Below are 19,122 nucleotides of genomic sequence, written 5' to 3'. Positions count from 1 at the left end.
CAGCGCCATTGAGTAGAACTTTCTAGAAAATAGGCGCTATATGAATGCATTATTATCATTATTATCAATATATATTGTTTCTTTTGAATGTACATTAACTATTTTATATATCTATGTTTATCTATATATTCAGGTTTTGGAGTATACTGTAAGAGATTATATTAAAACCTGGTATAGAACAGTTAGTGGACATGATGCATTTCATGGCAATATTTGGCAGTGTGCACAAAAGGTTGTTATTTCATTTGCTCACAGGTAAGTTCATTTATTACGTGTCAGTCTGTCTATATTATTGCTTCTTACCACTTAATAGCATACACAAGTAATTCTGGTTCTGGTTCTTGTTTTTAATAAAATTTAAACTAAGCCTTCAAATCAGCTGTAAATTATGCTAAAGTCAAAATGAGAGTTTCAGGCATTATTTTTAGAAAACAAACAGGTTGAGGCTATATACCAAGGTGATAAAATTTTTTTCATTGCAAACTAATTGACTAATTGAAAATGGTTCATGTAGCTCTTTTTGTTTTACCTTGTTACAAAGGAACATCAACTCTTTAACTGAGTTTGTGTTCTGATCAGGTAGATATATTTGCTTTTTTGTTAACATCACAAAACCCCAGTAAAATTAACTCTGTCAGCAGAAATGTCTGCTCACTTGATAAATGAAAATGTTTTTTAATCTAGAATGTATCACAGTACATAGTATATAAAAACAACTCATCTACCACAAATAGACATTTATATTTGTGTCCCCTCTTACTCCCCAAATAATACAAACACAAACTGAAGGATAATGTCATTTAATTACAGTTAATTATTAAATTGTAAAACCCACTATCTACTTGGCTTTACCCCATAATTTTACTAAAAAATGGCCTATAAAAAAACAAAACAAAAAATAACAAAAAAACAAACAATATACAAGTAAAATAGTAAGAAAGAGGATGAGGGGAAACCAAAATAAACAATTGATGATAACAAGGCATCAAAAAACATGTGATAATTCTTAATTTCATATCAGGTATAGAATAATATATTGTATACTTATATATTGAGATGATGAGTGTTAATGACTCCTTGATATAAACATTACATTTAATTATACTTCAATAACGCAACCAAGAAGTAATCACATTATAAATGTTGATTTGGAATTGTTCTGAAGTACTGATTGATACTTCAGTAGCTAGTAGTTACTCACTAATACCCCCTTTACACTCGGCTCCGATAAAGTAAGCCAGGCCCTGATTGGTGCCTGGTCCACTTAAATTTTTCTAGTGTAAATGGAATAAAGCGAGCCAATTTAATCGGTGCCTGGCCCACTTCAATTTTACTAGTATAAAACGAATGCGAGCCTGGCTCCGTTTAAAAATTCTTCTGCGCATATGCAGGGTTTACAACTTCCTTATCGGCGGCCATTATATATCTACAAATAAATAAAATGTCCTCCGTCAGAGGTACAGTGTGGACGACAGAAGAAACGAGAGATTTCATCACCTTGTGGAGAGATGAACGAATACAGTCCCAGTTGGACAGTATTCATCAAAACCACAAGATGTATGATAATCTCTCAGATCTTCTGGCCAAGAAAGGTTACTCTCGGAGGACTGGTAAACAGTGCCAGGAGATATTCTCGACCATAATAATAGATCCAGTCGTGATCTAAAGAAGTGGGAGTTTTTCGAAAGCATAGACCAGATCAATCGAAAATTATTGTTATTGTCCGCGATTTTGACTCCTCGTAGACCTTTTGTAATCTTTTTAATTAGAGAGCGCATGCTTATTTCCGTTTAAAGTGGACCTGGCCCAGATCACAGAATGCAAGTGTGACCTCTGCTCTATGCTTTTGTCAGATGTTGATCATTTATTTATTACTTTTCTTTATTAATTGGGGCCTAGTGTAAAAGAATCTATAATAACAGTTTTTATACGCCCACATTATAATGTGGACGTATATTGTCGTCACCCCTGTTCTTCCGTCAGTCCACAATTGGCTTGTGAACGGGCTAGAGACTACAGTTTTCATCTGATTTTGATTGAAATTTGGTGTGATCATTAATATTGATGAGATCTTGGACAAGTTTTATATTCACGATTATTCGTTGAACGGTTTTTGAGTTATTGCCCTTGATTTATGAAGAACGCGTCAACATTTGTTTGTGAACACAATAGAGAGAACAGTTTTCATCCTATTTAAATGAAATTTGATATGATCATTTATAATGATGAGATCTTAGTCAAGATTGAATTTGACAATTTTTTGATCAACTGAATTTGAGTCATTTCCCTTGACTTAGTAAAAACTCATCAAAATTTGTTGGTGATCGAGGTGACAGTTTATGTCAGAGTTTTATTAAATAATGTGTGTTTGTTTAAATCAACAATATCTTGCACAAATTAGATTTTTGGTATGATTTGACACAGATTGGTGACTGCCCTTGATATACGGTCACCTTGATATACTGAAAATGTATCAGGAAAGTGGGCGTATCTTATAAGGCAACCACTTGTTAAATTAGATATGAGGAAAGAAAATGATTCAATCAATATGAGAATTTTCTTAGTATTCAATTTTGTAAGGATTGATATATTGTATTAATTTAAAAATTAAACAAGACTTACCTGTAAGGTGAAGTTTGATAATAATTCTGCTTTGTTGTCGACTGGGTTAGAGGTAACATGAGATGCGCGCGCAGCTACTACTTCAATTGTCAACCTGTGTTTGATTACCAATAATGATTCAAAAAAGACCCAGGGTGGGATGAAAAAGTTAGACATTTTCCACAAACCATTTCAAAAGGGTGGGCATGTTACCTCTAACCTAGTCAACAGCAAAGCAGAATTATAATCAAACTTCATCTTACAGGTAAGTCTCGTTTAATTATTTTTATAAATTCTGCTTTGTTGATTGACAAAGGGTTAAAGGTCCCATGAGATTTTAAAGTTGGAATCAAACACATCATCATCTATTGTCTTTCAACCTTTTAAGACAAGATTCATAATAATTAACACAAACATGTACTCTTAACATATCATTTATATCTTTAAATATTTAAACACAAATATATTTAAATAAAAGCTAACAATTAGAGTCTATTATCTTGAGACTATAAATACATTCATTGGATAGAGGTTTTTTATAATATTTTCTAAAAGTAGAATCCTTAGACCAACCCGCAGTTCTAAGCATAGATTCCATTGGAACACTTGCTCTATGAGCTGCACTAGTTGATGCTGACCTAGTACTATATGGAACAAACTTATTCACATCAATTCCTGCAGATGATAAGACAGTCTTAATCCATCGAGAAATGGTATCTTTGCTGACAGATTTACATGGTTTGACAAAACTCAAAAATAACTGATTTGAAGAACGAATATCTTTTGTTCTATTAATATACTCCTCAAGAACTGTAATAATACACAATCTCCTATCTGGAGCAAAGCCTCTAATAGTTATTGGTTCTTGGTGAAATCCAGGACGAGTCTGCTTTAATTTTTCACTTATTACAAACTGAACTGAAGATTTTGTGACATGGATATTCCTTATATCCAAACACTGTAAAGTCTGAATACGACTTCCTGACAATAATGCAAATAACATAACTAACTTAAAAGTTAACAGTTTCAACGATATTTTCTTCACAGGTGATAGCATTTTTAAATATGAAAGCACAAAATTAATATCCCATGAGAGATTATTTCTCGGTAAAGCTGGTCTAATGTTGAATACACCTTTAAGAAATCGAATGACAATTGGATTCGAATCTACAGGCTTATTGTTAATAGTTAAAAAAGATGCTAACGCACTACGAGCTGAGTTTATACCACTATATTGTAATCCAGAATTAAATAAAACAGTAAGGTATTCAATGACAGTCTCTACAGATGGATGAAAGGCATCCAATTTCCTTTCACTACAGTACTCGAACCACTTGTTGATATAAACTCGGTATTGTGACAAAGCTGATTTCGCCAAGATGATTGTAGTATGTATTTATTTCACTCACCAAGTCCTCATCAGTATTATCTACTTCTTGGTTTGAGTATGATTCTTTTCCCTGATGGGTTTCCATGGTTTGTCTTGTTTGGCCAGATTTCTTGAAACTTTGGGAAACTTTTGCATTGGATTGCTTAGAACTTCCTTTAAAACTATTGTAAGGATTTCTGTTTGGAGTATAGGTAGATTGTTGTGTAACACTGCTGGCTTCTTTTAAGTCCTTTATAGTCTTCACCAAATCTTCTCCAAACAAGAGTTGAGAACAATCCCACTCTCCAGTTGAAGAGGGATTACACAATAGCTTTGCAGGATGAGATACTATCCTTTCTTCGCTGGACAAATTCTCTGTTTGCCTGAGCTAGTAGAGTTATTGCATCCATAGCCATTCTAATAGCTTTTGAGATGTCCTCAGGAGAAATCTTTGCCTTCCTCTTACTCTCCATTAGAAAACTCATCAATTCCGCAAGAGAATAAGAAGATTTAGTGATTTTCATATGAATTCTCTGGTTTCTGAGATCAGCAGTTTTCGTGGTACTGCTTAAGGCACCCCAAATTTCTTTATTTACCAATGGCATGACCACATTCATATTTGCAGGTTCGGGGTACTTGTAAAAAATAACCTTGAGCTTTTCTTCTGGCAGTACTTTAACGAATAACTGATTTACGATGCCAATTATTTTGTCATTGACTTTTGCTCCTTCCACGTTTTTAATCGTGTATTCCTGTTCTAAAGCAGATTCGAACATTTCCATGTCCTGATCATGATCGGTGTCATTATTTGAGTTATCTCCCATGATAGGGTCTTGTGCTAATAGTTGATCAATTTGATCTATAACATCATTATTTACCGTACCGGTAATATGTCTAGGTATCTGAGGTGAAGGGATAATATCTTCTTCCTCCGAATCAGAATCAGAAATCACATGTTCAAGCTTACGTTTCCTTGTAAAGTTATCATAGTCATCTGATTTCTGGGCAGTTTGTTTACTTCCATAAGGTAGACCAATTTTTGACTGTCGTGAAAATTCCGATTCCTTTCGAAAATTTTCTGTTATGAAATTCTTTAATTCCTTCAAACTCTGTTTTTGAAATACACAATTTTTGAACTTTCGTTGTTTGAATCGGTGATTCTTTGTGGAGATTCGCCTGACAAACCAACTGTGTTACTATTTTTAGAGTTGATAACCGATGGCTGTGGTGGTAGCCTGGCAGCTAAATCATATTCAGTTTTAGATTTTGCACCTTCTTCCGCCATTTTTATTCTGTGCAAGCAAGTTCAACTGTACAAGGTTTTCGTGAATTTAACCACTATTTTCGAGCAATTTTACTCTCCCGTCTCTCTCATGTTTAAAGTAAAAAGAAAACCATGAACCCTGACCTATGTCACGTGATCATAGTTGATGTCAGGCCCAGCAACCTGTTGTCAGTGTCTATTTAAAACCAGGCACGTTGTCAACCTTAAATTATATAAACATATAACCTGGGAGGGACTTCGGTAATCCTCAAGCCCTCAGGCTATATATTCATATGATTTCTCTCATCCTTCGAGCCCTTTGGGCACTCGGCTGAGAGTTAAATTATATTCCATCTATGCCCTTTGGGCATTTCGGATTAATATTGCATAATTTAAAGAGGTTGACAACAAGAATTAAAAAAGATTAAAAATCCTGAAAATGTTTATAATTTATTCAACACAACATCTGAAAAGGAAGGCAGAATATCTCTGTTATAGAAGTCAGCAAAAGTCTTCTCTGACCTCCAATCAGCTGTTTAGTATTTCTGAAATAGAAAGTCCTGCTAAGTTAGCAACAGACGAGGCAGCACCTCTTAAGGAATGTGGTTTAAAAATATCTGTATTGATGCCAGAAGAAATGAAAGCTTCTTTAATCCACCTGGAAATAGTAGAGGCACATACAGCTTTTTTATTGAAAAAAGAAATAGACTTTGTGTTTTACGTTTACTCTCTGTTGTTGAAATATATGTACGTAATTTTTATAATTATTTATGTTGACACTATATAGAGGTCGTGAAGGACGAGATGTTTTTAATATACTCGATGTTGAGATCTTTCACAGAATCTAAAGAGAAAGATGCTAATGTTTGACAACGTTGGGCAGTTGACAATGACAACAGATAAACTGCTTTAATTGTAAGCAACGGATACAAAAAACTTAAATATCATAATAAAATAGATATATCCCATGTTGCCAAGTAGCGTGGCTTAGGAGGTTTTTGTACAAAAACACCTTTCATGAAACGAGTAAGTAAAGGATGGCCTTTTAGATGGGAATTCCCTACAGTTACCAACGTCTGAACTATACTTGAACGTGTTGCATTTATAAAACTATATGAGCAATTAGATTTGTACAAATCCCCAAGAAAATTTAACAAATTCTCTATAGATGGAAATAAGGGATTGATTTTCCCTTGCACACACACCAAAGATTCCATCTCTTCCAAGCCAACTGATATTGCTTGTTTGTTTTAGGTCCCCATGAGTTAAGGATGAGTTCTGCAGACTCTTTTGAATTGCCTTTACTCTGAATGTTTGTCCTGATAGAAGACAAACGGTCAACCTGAGGGAATTGCCTTTCAATGGATGCAACGCACCACTGTGGACTAACTTCAATAAATCTCTTCTCTTGGGCAAAAGAAGTGGGTAATCAACCAAAAGGTTTAAAAGTAGAGGATACCATACCTGGGTTGACCAAGCTGGAACAACCATTATTGCCCAAGACACCTTGTCCAACATAATCTTGTTAAGGATCCGTGGTATTAAACTGAAAGGAGCAAAAATGTAAGGATAATAATTACTCCAAGAAATGGTGAAGGCATCACAAGCTACACAGTAAGGATCTGGATACCAAGAAACATAAGGTTCAATCTGATAATTTAAGGAGGATGCAAATAAATCTCTATACGAAGTACCAAAATAGTTACAAATCTTATTAAATCTATTCTCATGGAGCATCCACTCAGTGGAATTCGAAAAATTTCTTGATAAAAAATCAGCCTCCAGGTTGAATTTACCCTGGATATGCTTAGCAGACAAATATATATTCCGTCTAGAACACCATAACCAAATAGATTTGGACAATTCATGTATTGAATTTATTGCACCTCCAAGATTGTTGATATAAGCAATAGCAACAGAATTATCAGATTGTATACAGATGTGTATATCATGGAGTTCAGAACAAAGACTTTCCAAAGCCTTAAACACTGCCAACAGTTCTAAGAAATTAATGTGATTTCCTTGTTCACTTGGAAGCCATAAAGAATTTGTCTGAAAATTATTTAAGTGAGATCCCCAACCCACTTCAGATACATCAGTGGTTACCATCTCATCCACTGGTGGGGGCTGAATATGATTCCCATTGAAAAGATTGCATTTGTCAATCCACCAATAAAGCTCCTGGATCATATAAGAGTCAAGTTTCGCAACAGTATCGTAGTCAAGGTTGGATTGTTAAAGCTGTCTTGTTTTGCCTTTGTCTAAATAGTGTATATAAAATGAGGCAGGTCGGATTGCAGTTCTACTAAAAGAGCAAAGACCAATAAAAGAGACTAAATATCTTACAGTGAAAGCAGAAGATAATACATTTCTAGCTGAAGAGACAATCTTATCTAACTTATCCTGAGTCATCAAAACTTTATATGATTCTGTGTTTATAATAAAACCAAGAAAGACTAATTCTTTAGATGGTTTTAATTTAATTTTTCAAAATTGACTTCAAATCCAAGACTATGAAACAAATCTATAGCCTTACATGTGTTAGACCTTGTCTCTTCAATAGTTGAAGATGAGAAAAGTGAATCATCTATAACGTAACAGCATATAATTGATTGCTTTCTCAAGAAAGAAAAAACTGGTTTCAAATCTTTTGTGAACACTCAAGGTGCTGATGAAATACCAAATGGCAAACATTTGAAATGATAAATGACATTACGCCAAACAAAACATAAGTACTTCCTATCACTTGGATTAATTCCAATGGAAAAATAGGCATCACAAAGATCTATTGATGTTAAAAAGCTGTTCTTAGTAATAGATTTCAGAGCAACCGACAAAGTTTCCCCGCTTAAAATGGTCACAAGATACAAAATCATTTAACTTTTTAAGATTGATAACAGGTCTCAAGGTACCATTCTTTTTGGGTATTAAAAACAAGTTCGAAAAAATTGGTCTGGTGTGGGATCACAAGGTTCAATTAAAGCAACTTGACTGTTCTCATCAATGGTGCGATCCTTAGATGCCAAGATTGACAGAAGAGGGGCAATACCAATGCTTATCAAGTTTTGGACATCTTGAAGAGACAAATCCTGAGATTGGGCAGTCTTTGGTAAAATATTCCAGATGTCTCCATCCACGAGTGGTGGGACCAAACATTTATAATTTTCTGGTATAGAGTATTTTGGATGTTAATTTAGAAACTTCTACTTTCTTAGTAGTGGCAACAGAAACTAATTTAACAAGATTATCAGAGACTGGATTACCAAAAGTATCATTCCCTTGGAATATCTTAGGGATATTAAAGTCATCCTCCTGAACCTCAGGGGTTTCCTCAAGAAACTTATCATACATTTCTTGAGGATCTACCAGATCAATAGATGTTAAATATGCAAATTGATTCTTTAAATCAGCTAGTTCGTTTCTGTTAATTTGTTCTTTATCAATTTGTAAACTGTTAACCTTCCCACCACCGTTCGTGGTATCATCTAATTTACGACCTGTGGTCCTATTTATTGAATTCGGATTAACGAAAACATCAGAAAAATCATCAGTATTATTAATTGAGGCCGAAGTGATTGTACACGTTGGATTTGTTCCCATACGAGAACTACTTAAAGACTTCATATTTGGAGCTGGAATCTTCTCCACGTTTTTCCTTTTACGGCCATGTTTGTTTACATTGGAAGACTTTACTTCCGGTTTTAAAGCGTTTGTTATTAGATCAACAAACTTAGACGTATAGCCCTGATTAGTATTGGAAGACTAGTTTTATTAATCAAAATATTTTCAGCAATACTCAAGTCTTGAGATGTGAAACTAGTAAAATCTTGATTGGAAAAATCACTCATATTGTAATTCATTAAAGGTTGAACCAACGGAACAACCAAAATAAATTATATGATGCTAAAAATATCAACACAAATGGCAAATCGAATCAGCGACACGACTCTAATTATTGATAATATCATAGAAAAAAATAATCAATAAAGTGTATTAAAAAAAAGTTGAACAAATACTTGAGGAACACCTCAAACTTGTGTTCAGGCTTAACACCTGAATAATAAATAGCCAAACAAATTCATCATTTTATACAAAGAATACAATTAGAATGTCTGGTCCATATCATCCCATGTAAATGAACTTATAATATTAATAAACCACTTATATGTAAATTCAAAGTATGAACCTGAAAGGGAAATACCATTTGCAAGGATCAATTGTGTGAATAGTTTCTTCTGAATAGCTTATTAAGAAGGCAGAGGTAGCTGCTCCTATTCTAAAGGAGTGTAATTTATAATGCGATCTATTTAACCCTATACAGTCAACAAGTCTAGACAACTGAGTATTCACAAAACCGTAAGTTATTGGGTGCCCATGAACATCTTGAAAGATTGGACCAGTTACTTCCTGTTAAATACTGAAATAGTAAATATGGGGCGCATGTTATTGGGAATTGTAGCACAAGCAATTTATCAACAGTTGAACTGGTGCATCTGAACACTTATGTTTATAATGATAAAGTGATAAACTTAACATTTTGAATCTGTACAATATTTACACTAACACAACCTGACTTGGCTACCAACTCCCCAAGGCGCAAAAAAATCTGCAAAGGCTAAAGAAAAAATTGCTCTAACCATACATTAATGGGAAGAAAGGCCAACAACATATTGAACCTCCTGAAGCAAGCAAATTAAAATATTCTGGGTAATTGGAAGACTAGCTTCAGTGGACTTCCGCATCTTCTTGGCCCCCTTCAGCAGACTTTCTTACTTAAAAGGGATGCAACGACTGGGAAAAGCCCACAAACTTCTTAAAAACCGACACATGCAAAGCAATTGAATTTGGGGCAAGCCCAGACTCAAAAAATAAATGCAAGGAAGTTGACAATTATGAGCTCTGTAATTGGAAATGATGGAGACAACGAATTCAAACGACAAAACTCAATGAACTTGTTCCAGACATGAATATAAACAACTTGAGAGGTGGTGGACAATGCCTGATTAATCAACATGCGAGCAGTCACACTTAAACAAGGCAAGTTTTCCTGGCACAAGACTTGAGGCTGATCGTCTAACCAAGGAGCATGTTGACGAGCTTCCTGAAATAAAAGATAGTGGACCACAGCTATATACACCCACCACAGCATGCAGATGGTAAATATTCAAGATTTTGGGGCAAGGGCAATAACTCTGCTTCTAACCGTCGAAAATAGCTCAAATTTGAACTTGATTTTCGTTTTATGAATATGTATACACATACTAAATTTTGATTCCATCAAAGAATCTAGTTTTTAGAGCGTTTACAAGCAAATGTTGACTGATGGACCGATGGACGGATAGGGGTGCCGACAATATACATCCACATATTGAGATCCAGGCGAACCTGCAAAGAAAAAGTCTTCAATCATATGGCTTACGTACGCCTTAAATTTTGTCTCCATAATACAATGCAGGACCAAACTGAATCTCTCAAAACTAGTAGATAGGCAAACACATATCTGCAAAGTAAAAAGTTAGTCCTTAAAACACAACAGAGAAACCCAGCAAATCAGGATAAATGGGCACAAGGCGATAGGCATCTTTTATATCCGCCTTTGTCAGCAATACCCCTCGTCCAAGGGACCTAATGATCTGCACAGCATTGTCAATCGAATCATACTGCACAGCAGTATGAAGCTCACCGATTTATGAATTCATATAAGTCCCAAAAGGAAAGATCGTGGATCAGCCTAAAGGCCCCCAACTCACTTTTAGGAACAATTCCAAGTGGGGAACACCGGAGATTAGGCAGAGTAGGATGCAAAAAGGGGGCCCATGACTCTACTATGATGTCACTCTACATTCATTTTATTGAACAGGACCCTCATAATTTCGATGCAAGATCTATGGTTGGGACAAACAGCAGCAGAGCATATGCCTGAGTAGGAAATACTGAGAAAACCCTGAGCATAAAAAAGAAATTTTTTCAAAATCATAGCCTTGCAAGGCATCAGCCAAATTATTTGGGTTTACCTGTGTAGGTAGTTTGTTGGTTCTGTGAACCACCGCGACGAAATGAATATTTAGAATTCTGCCCCTACTCCTACAGTTGGGATTGCAACTGGGGTTACACCATCCTGAAACCCTCTGTGAATTCTGTGGAAGGCAAGCAAGTCAGCTATCAACAAAGAATATGATAACAATTGGTTAATCTCTTGAAGCGACTTTTTTACAAATCCATAAAAATGGCAAACACCTTTTGCCAAGACTCCAAGAGCTAAGCTCAAAATATCCGTCTTCAGTTTCTCTAATATGTGTTGGGAGATGGACACCTACTCTCCAGAATTTGCTGGAAAAATCTGAGCAGCATCTAATTGTAAAACTGGTGTATTGGACTCCATTGGTAGTGATCTCACAGGTATAGCAGAACTGCTATATGGCAGAGGCAATGTACGTGTTGAAATAAAACTAATAGTATCAATAAATATTGATATATTATACATTAAATACAAGAGTTAAAGTTATTCACTTGTATGAAGTTATAATGTGATCGTCGGTGTGTTGTCTAACATCGATGTCTACCTTGTGTCGATATTCATATGTGGTTTGGTTGATATAGACAGTCATCAGCTGATGATTGGTTGATCACGCAGGTGTGTTCATAACAAACCAGTGCACGTGCTTGTCTCTTTTGAATAATAATCTTCATTACTATACGGAGATTGCCGATGTTGACTTGTTAGTTGTAACTGGACAATGGAGACTGCAATCAAGGGAGATCAATTTTTGTAACACTCTTCCCCTTCTTATTTTTGTTAAAAATAAACTGAAAGCTGAAGATTTAAAACTAAAGGTTATAATACTGTTTCATTTTATTATTGCCTTATTAAAAAAAATAATGTAAGAAAGCCTTCTGATTTTGTTTTTGTTTTTTCCTATGTTAATGTTTCCACATGTTCCTAAAAGGATTCGGCGCAAACAGCAAGGAGATTAGCCAGGATTCTTCAGTGCATTAAGGAGGATTCTATATTAGGAGGCGTGATGGAGAAATATTGCGGCCTCAACCTCCTGTTATAGGCCCTGCACTGGTGGAAAGCCAGCCAACCTCTTTCCTGATTGGTAAATTCTTCTTGTGTTTGATTTTGCATATATGAATATGCCAACGGAAACAGGTGGTATGCCTTCACTAGGTGTTTCAACTCGAGCACGGAAGTGCAATGAAACTCGAAGGCAATTGTTTCCATCAATGATTTGCACTTCCGTGCCCATCCATTGGACCTTTCCCCATTGCTTAATTTGGCAAAATTTGGAAGGTAGGCCCTTAAGACATGCCTCTTCATGTGGCCGCACCTTTTGTGACAAATTGAGCATTTCCTGCAAGTTCTAGGTTTGCTCTGCCACCGACCGTTCTTCAGCTGGCCGATAATAAAAGAAAGTAAGTTAATAGTATATGCATTATCTAATGCAAAATATAATCTTGGATTTTATTTGGAATTTTACTTTTCCTTCTAGATCTAGTCCTTGTGAAATCAGGGTTACTCAAAGAAGCATTTCGTTCTTCAGGGGAATTATTCACTGAAGGAGCTTCTTCTGCCTCTTCCTGGACAATAGGTTCGGATAAGCATTTGTGTCTTAATCATTTTAACTACAATGGAATTGGGTCATCATTGCATAATTTCAAATGATCATGGTGAATCATTTTGCTCTTCTTTTGATTGGTTAACTCATAGAGAGGATGAGAAGCCTTGGGTAAGTGGGTAAGGACCCTTCCATGGTGGCATTAATTTCTTGCTGTTCCCTATTCTTGTTGAAGAATCAACTTGGTAGACAATGTCTCTACCATTGAACAGATTCTCATGAAGAGAGACATCGTAATCCCACTTTTGCCTTATTTGACATTGCCTTAAATGTGTTCGTGCCAACTCGTGTACTTCTTGTAAAGTTTTTCTAAGCTCCAACACCCATTAAGACGAAGCGAACTTCTTAGCATCAGAAGTTCCCAATAAGAGATTTAATGGTTGAGCAACTTCACGTCTAAGCATCATCAAATTTTGAGCGAAACCAGTTTGTTGATTTTCTACGGAATGTAAAGCCATTGAAATTAGGGCGAGATTATCATCCCAATCTGGACCCTTTCCGTCTATATAACATCTAATCATTTGAAGAACAGTCCTGTCATACCGTTTCACCTGACAGTTAGAGGAAGGATGATAAGGTGTTGTCCTAGTTTTTGAAATTTCCAGCAAGGAGCATACTAACTTAAAGAGATTGCTCTCAAAGTCGGCCCCTTGATCAGAGTGAATTTGAAGCAGACAACCGAAAGTACAAATGAACTTCATTACCAAATTCCCTGCGACCTTTTCTGCCGACTGATCTGGCAAGGGAATAATTTCTAACCATTTTGTAAATTGATCTATTATCATGAGAGTGTATTTTTGCCTTTACTACTAGTCATAAATGGACCAAGTATCATATCATGTGCAGTATAACTCTCCAACCAGTTCGAGTTTTCGTACGTTGGAGATAATTGTTCAGCATTAGCATGGGAGCAATTGCGAGAGTCTCGGGTAATGTCGTTTAATCTTGTAAGCCTAATTAGTACGTCAATCATAACATTATTAGATGCGAGAGGAATAACGTTGTCAACGTCCTCGCAGAAGCGCTCCCATTGAATATGAGCTCTGCTGCAATTACGGACATCCACCGCAAGGCAAGTCATTTAAATTACACCGGGCATAATAACAGTTACAATTGATTAATGGGTCATCCAAGGGAGATAATTCATCAGCATTGGTATGTTCGTACCTGACCGATGAAGGATTATCATGTCATATTGAGACAACTCTTCAAGCCAACGAGCTAATTGACCTTAAACATTTTTATACGCCCACACATAAGATGGGCGTATATTGTAATCACCCTGTCTGTTCGTCGGTCCGCCAGGTCGGTCAGTCCGTCCATCCGTTCACATTTGGTTCGTGCTCACTTAACAGGCTACAATTCTTTACAGATTCTTTTGATTTTGTTTGTCAATATCATTATGAAGATGATCCCTATTGATTTTCGTGATGATCGGATAATTTTTCACTGAAATATCGTGTCTGACTTGACGTTTCACTCTAGTAGCTATATTGTGCAACTCGTATTCAATCCACAGGCGACAATTCTTTACAGGTTCTTTTGATTATCTGATCTTGATTAAACTTGGTATGCATGTATATATTGATGATATCTCAAGTTTAACAAGTGGTTGCCTAGCAAGTTACGCCCACTTGTGTCAAATCATACCAAAAATCTAATTTGTGCAAGATATTGGTGATTTAAACAAACACACATTATTTAATAAAATTTTGACATAAACTGTCACCTCTCACCGACAAATTTTGATGAGTTTTTTAGTCAAGGGCAATAACTCAAATTCCATTGATCGAAAAATTGTCAAATTTCATTTTGATTAAGATCTTATCAGGGATGTTGATTTGGCTCTATATGCCGGACATGACCGACAGGGCTGCTGAAAGTATAGGTTAGCCTTTACATGGCTTTTAATGTCAGTCAAATGCAAAATTTAATGACAACTCTAGTCTAATGAAATATAAAGCCATTAATCACTGCTTGATATTACAATAACTTGATTACCAACCTGATAATCTGATAATCCCTTAATTACCTGTTATGAGTGTTAAATTAATCATCAATTCAAATATCTACTAACAGTACTTCTTTGTTTACATTTAGAAATTGAACCATAGTTATCTTTGTTGTATCGGGACTTTCGATACATAATTGAATAGTATTTGTACTTGTAAGATGGGAAGAAAGCATAACAAAAGGCAGTTTCAAAATAAACGTGGTTTTCTCTTCTTGGTCTACATTCTAACAACAAAGGGAGATCACTCTAACTAGAGTTTACATAACAATGTATGGAAGGAAATACATGCCATAATATAACACATGAATTGACTATACAACAATCTTCCTTAATCTAAGCAAGATAATTCTGACCTATATTCTATTAAAACATTTGTCAGTTATTCTTTTGAAGTATGTTTTGAATTTCTGACCAAAATCAAGAAAGTTTTAAATGTTTACAGTTAATCTCTTGTAAAAAACGAACTTAAATTCAGAAAAATGTAAGTTTTCTATCCAATAACCTCCTGTTAAGTGTGTTTGACCTATATCTTGTACTTTCATTTTATATATTTTCTCTCCATAATTACCTCCCTTGAAGTTGAAACATTTAGCTGTCAATCAAGGATGAAAACTGTACCCTCTATTGTGTTCACAAACAATTATTGACGCAAACTTGTCCAAGATCTCATCATTATAAATATTCACACCAAATTTCATTTAAATTGGATGAAAACTGTAGTCTCTATTGTGTTCACGACCAAATTTTGACGCGCTTTTGCTAAGTCAAGGGCAATAACTCAAAAACCGTTCATCGAAAAATCGTTAATATTGTACTTGTCCAAGATTTCATCAATATAAATGATCACACCAAATTTCATTTGAATCAGAAGCCAATTGAGGACAGACAGACCGTCAGACAGACGGACATGGGTGACAACAATATACGTCCACATTATTAATGTGGAATATAAAAACGGTAATAATTGGATGAATGATTTTGGACTTATGGCCCAATAGAGAAGCCTGAGTCTTTCGAAGTCTTGTTGCTCAGGGAATCTGATTTATCTTTTCCACTATCTTTTCTGCGTTTCCAATATGATGTCCTTTCCTTAATGTTTTGAATGAATCAGAGTCATTTATCACCCAAAGTATTGTGTACCCGGATTTTCCTAGTGTTGATGAAACCAACAAACCCTTATTACTATGAGGATTAGGTTCAGTCACAAAGTCTCCATTGATTTTTCTGCTCGACATAAACTTACTGAATTTGGTGGAATCGTTACCCGTTTACTGACTAATACTTCAGATAAATCGTCTTTATTACTGTAAGATTGTAAATCAGCATAAATTATGTCATTGCCGATTTGTACAGAAGGACGATCGATATTTATTATACATTTATGATGCGCCAAAAAATCTAAACCCAATATTATATCATCGGTCATTGTGACCATATACATGTCCCAGTCAAAATATTTACTACCTAGCTTAATTGTCATTCCTACAACGCGTTGAACATACACCGGTTTCTCACCTAATCCAGATAATTAATTATTTCTTTAAAAGTCAAACGTCCATTATACGTTTTACAGACATTTTTGTTAACTAAGGTAAGCATTGCTGCTGTGTCGACAACTGCGCTGAAAGTTTTATTACAGGTAAAATTAAATTCAACTGTCTTGACAGTCTTATCCTAGCATCTGGAGAGGTGTCATTTGATCTTGAACTACTTATATGTTTGGTATCAGGCCTGGCATCATGAATCGATGAAGAGTTCTTTTTCCTACTTACCTGATTTCGATTTCGTCCGGAGTCAGACTGAGAATGTTCAGTTTCCGACTCTGTCTTGTCACTGCGTCTTAATCTATAGTCTTGATCATAATTATTTGAATACCTATTGTTATATCGTTGAGGCTGTTCACGGTCTCGTTCTCGTCTGTCATTATAGTGTTCGTAACTGCAAGATTGTTCATGGTTACGTATCGGCTTATCATATCTATATTCGTCCATGTGCGTCCGTCATATCGGGATCTGTCTCTGTCAAAATATGTAGGGTAGCGTTTGTTGGCCTCCCCGTATTCGTCATTGCGGTCGTATCTTGAATTATATCTGTCAGTAGGAATGTCACTTCTATTTTTGTTAACTTTCTTTTTGGATAACTCAGTCAGCTTGTCTACTATGGAATTTAGCTGTTTGTTAATCATTGAATCAATTTTTTCCAACTTATTGGATGTAGCATCAACGTTAAGGTCACTGGTGTTAACTTTAACCGATTCGGTATCAGACTCAGATTTAAAATTTACCTGTCCATGCGAAAAGTTTTTGGATCCGAATAAACTTTTCTGATTGGCTAAAAATAGTCTCATGTGTTTCAATGCGTCCTGAACTGATTTTGGATTCTTTTCCAAAAATCGTTCCTAATTTTACTGTTAGCGTCTGAATAACCGTCCATGGCCAAAGTTTGGATACGTTGAGCAAAGTCTGGAAGAGATTCTGTTTCTAGTTGGCGTAGTGATTGTAACTCAGGTCTAGCAGAAACAGGTTCTTCTTTCTCGCTAAATCGAAAATTCAATTCTTTCTTGAATTCTATATATGAGAGATCAGAAGAGAGCTTGTCTGAATATTCAAGAGCGGAATTCCTTAGACAGTCAAGTAGTCGGTCCAGTCTTTTCCTACTTGACCATTCTTCATGCCGTGCGATTCTTTCAAATTGTAGTATAAAGGGTTCCCATTTTGTTTTAGGGTCACCGGAAAAGGTTGGCATTTTAGGTTTCGGAGGACTGCGGCTATGATGCCTTCGTCTGTTTCCCCGTCGTCTACGTAAATTATCAGACTCCGACTCCGAACTTGCATTAGATGTTGAATCTGTGTCTCTGTATTGGCATGATCCAATTTCACGTTGTTTTCATTTTTTCCTAGATAAATGTAGAAATGTTTCAGCTACATACAGCTGAATTAAGTTTTGTTTCTGTATCCATTGTAATAACTAGTGGATCTAATTTTGTCGGTTTAATCACTTTCTGAAGAATGTATATATTTATCACTTATGTTTTTTTTCTTGTCTCGTCTGTATCATCCGTGTCCATTTCAGTTGGTTGGCCTTACTTACGAGAAGCCAATTTGTCGTGGATTTTTGTCGACTTAGTTTCATTGAGTATAGCTTGTTCGTAACGTTTTAGCTCTGTTTTTACAGCGGTTGGCGTATCTTTCAAATTCCTAGGTATGATGTAGTCTGAGTCTTGTTTAGGTGTGGTCAGTCTATTAGTAGCCAATGTGGGCAAAACTGGCAAGTCTACCTTAGAATTTGACTTGTCCTCTAATTGATCCATTTTGATATGTTTTGCATCACTTGAAACATTTCGTCCATGCGTCTATCTGATTGCTGCATTACCTGAGGGTGTGTGTATTTAACGTTAATTTATCTAAGTCAGACAATGGGTCAGGGATTTAAAGTCCTATAATTTCACCGGACTTAACTTTCCTAGGCTTAATATTTGATATAATGTCATGGGTGTACTATTTCGATCAGCTATTTTACTTCCTACATATATTGATTTCCCTACTCCCGCCATGAGAAATCTAAAATAACTTCTCTGGATGGAGGGAATATCGAACAATAGTAAATATGTACTAAACAATATGCTTGTGTGCTCGATTTTCACTTTTTATAGCAAAAGGAGCTACGTGCAAACCTATCCTACGTGAAATATAAGTGCCGAAAATATAAAAGATTTAAAATGTGAAATAATAAAAAACCTACAGATATCACTTTCGGGTCATAGAACTCGAATGAGGACCACGTGCGTTCCTATCCTACGTGAAAATAACCAAGATAACTATAAGCCTTCAAGGTAGAAACTTAAATGAAAAATATTAAGGACAGTGATAACCGCTGTCGTATATCAAAAGAAATGGTATAAATGTCTTACAGTATAAATAGTTGAAAATATCAAGTACATTCTATTCTGGGTACTGTTGTGCTTCTATAATATAAATACAATAAGTAGTGAATAGGGTGAAAGAAGGGAGATTTTTTCAAAGCGCGAAAATTCGAGGATTTTAAGCTCAAAATTTGACTTACGAGTTATTAATTATTTGACACAGTAAAAATTAACAAATATATATACATAAGAAAAACATAACAAATATGACATATACATGAAAGAAAATCTAAAATATAAATAAATATGATAATGTCTATGTTTATTCATCATTCACAGAAATCCCTGGTTTTTATTCTGGATCCTGTCTTTATATGTAATATGATATTTTAC

At 35.4% G+C, this 19,122-nt stretch overlaps 4 protein-coding genes across 4 annotated transcripts; all 4 read right to left on the bottom strand.

Annotated features, from left to right (window-relative positions):
• Positions 1–3,538: 3,538 nt before the first annotated feature.
• On the bottom strand, positions 3,539–3,853 carry LOTGIDRAFT_99085 (hypothetical protein; the record flags this gene model as incomplete). Its single annotated transcript, XM_009051410.1, has 1 exon — positions 3,539–3,853. A coding segment is annotated over one exon (315 nt), but the record flags the coding sequence as incomplete, so codon positions are not given.
• Positions 3,854–4,290: 437 nt separating this feature from the next.
• LOTGIDRAFT_173658 (hypothetical protein) lies at positions 4,291–5,255 on the bottom strand (the record flags this gene model as incomplete). The annotated part of the gene is made up of 2 exons (XM_009051431.1): positions 4,291–5,048; positions 5,156–5,255. 2 exons carry the CDS (start codon positions 5,253–5,255, stop codon positions 4,291–4,293), a joined length of 858 nt encoding a protein of 285 aa, XP_009049679.1.
• Positions 5,256–8,390: 3,135 nt separating this feature from the next.
• On the bottom strand, positions 8,391–16,293 carry LOTGIDRAFT_173657 (hypothetical protein; the record flags this gene model as incomplete). The annotated part of the gene is made up of 3 exons (XM_009051430.1): positions 8,391–8,978; positions 14,859–14,885; positions 16,111–16,293. The coding sequence occupies 3 exons, from the start codon at positions 16,291–16,293 to the stop codon at positions 8,391–8,393; spliced, it is 798 nt and encodes a 265-aa protein (XP_009049678.1).
• A 926-nt stretch (positions 16,294–17,219) lies between these two features.
• LOTGIDRAFT_173656 (hypothetical protein) lies at positions 17,220–18,177 on the bottom strand (the record flags this gene model as incomplete). The annotated part of the gene is made up of 2 exons (XM_009051429.1): positions 17,220–17,434; positions 17,958–18,177. 2 exons carry the CDS (start codon positions 18,175–18,177, stop codon positions 17,220–17,222), a joined length of 435 nt encoding a protein of 144 aa, XP_009049677.1.
• Positions 18,178–19,122: the final 945 nt, after the last annotated feature.

This window comes from Lottia gigantea, assembly GCF_000327385.1.
Source record: "Lottia gigantea unplaced genomic scaffold LOTGIsca_167, whole genome shotgun sequence".
In the NCBI taxonomy this organism is placed as follows: domain Eukaryota; kingdom Metazoa; phylum Mollusca; class Gastropoda; family Lottiidae; genus Lottia; species Lottia gigantea.
The sequence above is the reverse complement of the archived record's forward strand: the minus strand, read 5'-3'. Positions and strand labels throughout refer to the sequence as shown.